This window comes from Agelaius phoeniceus, chromosome 8 (assembly GCF_051311805.1).
Source record: "Agelaius phoeniceus isolate bAgePho1 chromosome 8, bAgePho1.hap1, whole genome shotgun sequence".
NCBI lineage: Eukaryota > Metazoa > Chordata > Aves > Passeriformes > Icteridae > Agelaius > Agelaius phoeniceus.
This window is the reverse complement of record NC_135272.1, coordinates 3,496,054-3,502,467: the sequence shown is the minus strand read 5'-3', so window position 1 is coordinate 3,502,467 and position 6,414 is coordinate 3,496,054. Positions and strand designations below refer to the sequence as shown.

Here is a 6,414-nt window from a genome sequence, read left to right as displayed (position 1 = left end):
GCAGCCAGGCAGAAAGGGACCTTCAGGGACTGATGGACAGCAGGCTGGACATGAGGCAGCAGTGTGCCCAGGTGGCCAAGAAGGCCAATGGCTCCTGGCCTGGATCAGGAATGTGTGGCCAGCAGGAGCAGAGCTGCTGTGCCAGCACTGATCTGCCCCAGCTCTGCACACAGACATTGCTGCTGCAGCTCCAGAGAAGGCAACAAAAGGGCATCTCTGCAGAAAACTCTGCTGGGAGATCCTTTAGTTCCTTTAAAGCCACACGGAGTGCAGCCCCTCACCGACACAATCAGTGGCCACAGGGAAGATGGACAGAAACAAAATGAGAAATGGCAAAACCAATGGCTTTTCTTTTCGGACAATATTAAAAAACTGAAACATGGGGAAAAAAAGACCAAACCCACAACCAAACCCAAAAGAATTATCAAAGTTGATTTATATTACATGGCCTGTCCCTGCTGCAGCCCCGGCACTGCCACCCCCAGGGCTGTGCCCGGCCCCGAGAGCACTCAGGCCCTGCAGCAACACCAGGACCACCAGGGCAGCGGGGCAGGGCCACGGCAGCAGCACTGGCAACACCAAGTGCTGCTGCTGCTGCTGCTGGGCACAGCTGCTGGGCCAGCACTGATCTGCCCCAGCTCTGCACACAGACATTGCTGCTGCAGCTCCAGAGAAGGCAAAAAAAGGGCATCTCTGCAGAAAACTCTGCTGGGAGATCCTTTAGTTCCTTTAAAGCCACCAAGAGCGCAGCCCCTCATTGACACAGTCTGTGGCCACAGGGAAGGTGGAGAGAAACAAAATGAGAAATTGCACAAGGAATGGCTTTTCTTCATTGACAATATGAAAAATGAAAAACAAAGAAAAAGTAAAAGTGAAAACAAAGGAAATGAAAACAAGAAGAAATATCAAAGTTGAGTTTTATTACAAGTGATTTGCAGAAATTGGCCAGCAGTTTAATGTTTCCAAAACCATCAAGTCATCAGTCTCCACACTGCAGCCTTGAGCTCCTGATTCCTCAGGCTGTAGATGAGAGGGTTCAGGGCTGGAGGCACCACTGAGTATAGAACTGACAGGGCCAGATCCAGGGATGGGGAGGACATGGAGGGGGGCTTCAGGTAGGCAAATGTGCCTGTGGTGACAAACAGGGAGACAACAGCCAGGTGAGGGAGGCAGGTGGAAAAGGCTTTGTGCCGTCCCTGCTCAGAGGGGATCCTCAGCACAGCTCTGAAGATCTGCACATAGGAGAAAACAATGAACACAAAACAAACAAATACCAAAGACACACCAAAAGCAAGAAGTCCCAGTTCCCTGAGTTGGGATTTGGCGCAGGAGAGCTTGAGGATTTGTGGGATTTCACAGAAGAACTGGTCCAGGGCATTGCCATGGCACAGGGGCAGGGAAAATGTATTGGCTGTGTGCAGCAGTGAATAGACAAAGGCACTGGCCCAGGCAGCTGCTGCCATGTGGGCACAAGCTCTGCTGCCCAGGAGGGTCCCGTAGTGCAGGGGTTTGCAGATGGACACGTAGCGGTCGTAGCACATCACGGTCAGCAGAAAAAACTCTGCTGAGATGAAGAACATAAAGAAAAAGAGCTGTGCAGCACATCCTGAGTAGGAGATGTTGCTGGTGTCCCAGAGGGAATTGTGCATGGCTTTGGGGACAGTGGTGCAGATGGAGCCCAGGTCGCTGAGGGCCAGGTTGAGCAGGAAGAAGAACATGGGCGTGTGCAGGTGGTGGCCGCAGGCTACGGCGCTGATGATGAGGCTGTTGCCCAGGAGGGCAGCCAGGGAGATGCTCAGCAAAAGGCAGAAGTGCAGGAGCTGCAGCTGCCGCGTGTCTGCCAATGCCAGCAGCAGGAAGTGCCTGATGGAGCTGCTGTTGGACATTTGCTGCGGCTGCACATGGGGATCTGTAAGAAAAGTAGTCATGGAATAGTTGGGTTTGGAGAGGACTTGAAATATCCCAGCACAGCCTGGGGGCACTTTCCCCCCACTGCCTGCCCAGGGCTCTGCTGCCTGAAGCTGTCCCTGCCAGCAGCTGCTTCCCTGTGCCCAGGGCTGGGCCCTGCCAGTGCTGCCAGAGCCCAGCCCAGCCCTGGGGGCTCAGCTCTGCCCTGCAGAGCCCTCCCAGCTCAGGCACTGCCCAGGGGCAGCTCTGGCTCTGCAGGCTCTGATGGCAACGTCAGAGCAACCCTGAGGAGACTGGAAAAGCAACACTGATGCTGCCTGTGAGGGGCCCTGTGCTGATTTCTGTCACTGCCTGGTTTAGTAAATCTGGGAAATTTTTTTTCCTCAACCTGAACTGAAAGATAAATATCTATGTGAAATATCCCATCCAGGAAACCCAGAGCAGTAGATTAAAAATGCAAATTTTTCTTTCTTATGCAGCCCCTGCCTTGCTGTGCTCCCTGTATAATCTCCTAGTATATGTTCTGCAGTTCAATGCCATGCTGGAAGCAGTCCTGAACAATGCAGCATCCTCCCCACACAAGGACAACACTCCCAAGCCTCACCAGCTGTCTCCTCCCAGCCAGATCTTGTCCCCCAGTGCTGGGAGCAGCTGCCAGGGCTGGCTGAGAGCTGTCCCTGGCAGGCAGCAGAGTCCCTGCCCCAGCACAGCGCCCTGGGCTGCAGGACCCTGCTCTGCAGGACAGCCCTGGGCACCCCTGGCTGCTCTGCACAAGAGACAAGCAGAGAATGTACTCACAGGCTCTGCAGGCATTGGCATGTTCCAGCTTGAGGAGATGGCTCCAGGAGCTGCAGCTGCATTGTCCTGCAGCCAGAGGTTCCTGTGCCAAGGGCTGGCAGTGATTGTGCCCCAGGCACTTCTCAGCCCCTTCCCAGCCCTGACTGATTGAAGCTCTCTGTGCCTCTGTGCTGTGCCCAGGCTGGCTGCAGGCAGTGCCCCAGCCCTGCTGGGCTGGCAGAAGAGCTGCTCATCCAGAGAAATGTGCTTTTGAAGCTCTTCTTGGTGAGCAGGAGCTGCCTCTGTGCCAGGAGCCCAGCCCAGCTCAGCAGCACAGACACAGCACAAGGACTTTAATCAGCCTCTGGGGCTTTGTGCTCAGGCCCTGGACATCAGTCCCTGAGAGGGAGCTGATGAAACCTCTGCAGAACTCCAAGGCAGCATCCAACTCCAAAGTTTCTTGGACTTTTAATGGGTCCCACTGAGAGACACGGCTGAGCAAGTGTCCCCAGGCCCCAGGCAGAGCAGAGAACTGCAGGCAGTGATGACAGGTGGGGACAAAGAGAAGCCAAGACTTGGTGCCCTGGGGCACAGCAGGGTCTGTGCCAGCAAGGGCTGGGAGGAGACACCTTGTCCTGAGGCCCTGGGGCCTCCTGGCACAGCCCCAGCCAGGCTGGGCACTGTCAGCCCCTTGTGCTGCCCTCAGCATCCCCCCCTAGCCCACATCCCAGTGGCCTCAAGGATCTGCTGCAAGGAGTCCCTGGGGAGCCTTGCTCAGCAATGGCCCTGGGGGCTCCTTCATGCTCCCTGCAGGGACTGCAGGTTTTTCAAAGGACTTTGGGTTTGGCTTTTGCCTTGGAGTCTCTGAGAGGTTTGTGCAATCATGGCTCCCAATTATCTGCTGTAATTAGTCCCTGGAGAGGCTTTGTCAGTAACAACACTCAGTGGGGCTCATTAATGCTTCAGGGTACTTCAGTTATTTTAAGGTACTTGGTGTTTCCCTTTTGATGCAGACTCTGTGAGAGGTTTGTGCAATCATGGCCCCAATTATCTGCTTTAATGAGTCCCTTGAGAGCTTTGTACTGACACTCAGTGGGGCTCATTAATGCCTTGAGATACTCAAGATTTTTAAGGTACTTTATGGATTTTAGAATACTTTTAGGTACTTTTAAGGATTTTCCTTCCCACACTGAGTCTCTGAGATTTTTTTGTGCCATCCTGGCCACCAATTCTCTCCTCCAAGGAGTCCATGAGGAGCCTGTGTTGGGTATCTTCCCCCTTTCTGTTTTACAACAAAGATGGAACTGAAAGATTTTTGTAAGACATTCTAAAAGCATCCAAACAAACATGACACAATTAACAATACAACAACCACCATTAAGAGAATCAATAGTCCTGTTTTAGCTAGACATCATCCAACCCTTTAGTCCCATATATTGGAAGAGTTTATTGAACCAGTCTTTGTTTTCCACTTGAAGCTTCTTGAACCCTTCCTTCAGTACCTGAATGCTCTTGTGGATTGACTCGCTGTGGCTGGAGAGGTTCATGCAGCACATGCCCTCAGAGTCTACACAGCCATGCCCATGTGCCCAGAGTAAAAACTCTATCGCTGTTCTGCAAGGTGGCGTGTCTGATGGTCTCTGTGTCTGAGAGCAGGCCACTCAATGTGAGGGAGGTGGCATTGGTTTGCTTACTCAACAGGCACCCAGGATGGTCTGATTGTCCTAAAGCTTTAGCTGCAGCCACCCAAGGTAGTCCAGATTGGGGGTGCTACCATCCAATACCTGGATTAAAGCTTTCAAAGCCATCTCTTTGATATCATCCAATACTTCTCTGGGGATACCTGCTGCTTGATCATCTGCTAGGCTGTGTTGTCCTTCTCCAGCTAGATGGCTGATTGTCAATTCTGCCCTTGCCTCAATATTAGCATAGTCTGCTATTAATTGATTTAGTAAACACTTCCATCCCCCTTCCCACAGGGTGTATTCTGTAGGTGACAACAACATGGTCATAATATATTTTAAATCACAGGGGGTTAAGACGTGTGCTGTAAACATGGCCCTCATTAGGCCATTAAAACAAGGTAAGTCCTTCCTATGGTTTTTAGCTGCCCTACACAGATCCTTGATTTCCCTGTAAACCAATGGCTGACACCTGGGATTCTGCCCCCTTCTTTCATAACATAACAGGGCAATGAGGAATTTTGAGACAATTTGCCAGTCTTCTTCCTTTCCCAGGGATCTTCTGGGGTTAAGGGGCAAGGTGGATCTGGGGAATCCAAACTGTCTTCTGGGGAGGAAGAATAACTTGGAGCAGAAACATTCAGATTAGAAATAGTGTGACAGTTGGGCTTAGTATCTTTGATCATGGGGTTATATTGTTGCCGGAGGGTGAGGCAAAGGGCGCTGCCATTTTGTCAGGTGTTGGGGAGGAAGTTCCTTGATTTAGGATGGTGGACTTCCAGGGTGGAGCTCTGGAGGCACGGCCCAGGGTGGAGGTGGAATGATTGACAGTGGGGGCGTGACCCGCAGTTGAGGGGGTGGAGTCTGGAGGTTCATTCAGGGTGGAAGAGAAGGCTGTGGTAGCAGGAAGTGGAGGAGCCAAGATGGAGGGAGGATGGTTGGGCTCCCGAGCCACATTCAGGCTCCTTCCATCTTGAGTCTCCAGGGCATGATGCTCCAAGACAGCGTGGCCATTGCCATCTTGGACCATTGTGGAAGGTCTGAGAAAGGCAGGTTTGAGGGGAGGTCCTGAGTTAGGAGTGACCAACGGATTGAGTTTTCAACATGCTGCTTGCTGGTGAAGGGTGGTGTGGAAGATGGGGAGCATGCGGGGTGCAATGGGGTCCTTTTTGATTGAAACGTTGTACAGTTTAACTCCCGCTGAGTCCCAAAATTCAGTGGTATGGATTTCATCAGCAGAGGCGTCTGGATAATTTTTAATGATCCACCTCATGATTGATTTTAATATGTTCTTTGAAAATATTTTGTCATGATCAGTGAGAATTACTGAAAGCATCCATATATGCTGCTTTCTACTTTGGACATCTGGCTGCCCATTTTTCTCTTTCTCCACCTTATGGGGAAGAGCCACCAGAACACACCAAATCAATTATGGGACATGGGTGCATATTGTAAAAACACAGTGGCAAAATGGGCAATAAATGTCTTGCATTTCCCCAAACCCACCTGCAATCCTCTGCAGGTGAAACCGTCATTGTCCCTGCCGATCCTGGACAAGGTCCCTCAAAGCAATGATGAATCCACCGGGCCCGGCACAATCCAAAATCCCAGGGAGCCCTGGCCTATCCATCAGCTAACCCCAGCTGACGTGACTGACACAGGGAGCCCTGAGTGTCATGGTCCCTGTTCGGGCGCCAAAGGTCACAATGAGGGTGGCTGTGACAAACCTCTCTGGTTCCCTGACTTCAGGGCGAGGGATGGCAAAAATGAAAAGTAGCAGGATCAATGGAGTTGCCCAAAAAGAATTTTGAAAACAGGGTGAAAAACAATAAACATGGAGAAGTTGAGCACAGTACAAAGGGCAGGATCTTAAGACCTGAGACAAAAGGGTAGCAACAACATAGACACTCTGGGCTAAAAAACTAGAACAATTACCATATAGAAGAAATAAACAACCTAAACCAATAGGGGGGTAGAACGTGGACAAGTCAGCATAACAACACTAAAGGCTTATGGGAGACCTCTCAACCTTACCCTTAGTTAAACA

General features: G+C 51.3%; 1 protein-coding gene across 1 annotated transcript; it reads right to left on the bottom strand.

The window, feature by feature from the left end:
* Positions 1-971: 971 nt before the first annotated feature.
* Positions 972-1,541, bottom strand: LOC143694680 (olfactory receptor 14J1-like). Its single transcript, XM_077182680.1, has one exon. It carries the CDS (start codon positions 1,539-1,541, stop codon positions 972-974), a length of 570 nt encoding a protein of 189 aa, XP_077038795.1.
* Between the last annotated feature and the right edge of the window lie 4,873 nt (positions 1,542-6,414).

What these genes read in the sequence shown, in the direction of transcription:
- LOC143694680 (XM_077182680.1), bottom strand. Translation starts at nt 1,541, where the DNA reads ATGTGCTACGACCGCTACGTGTCCATCTGCAAACCCCTGCACTACGGG.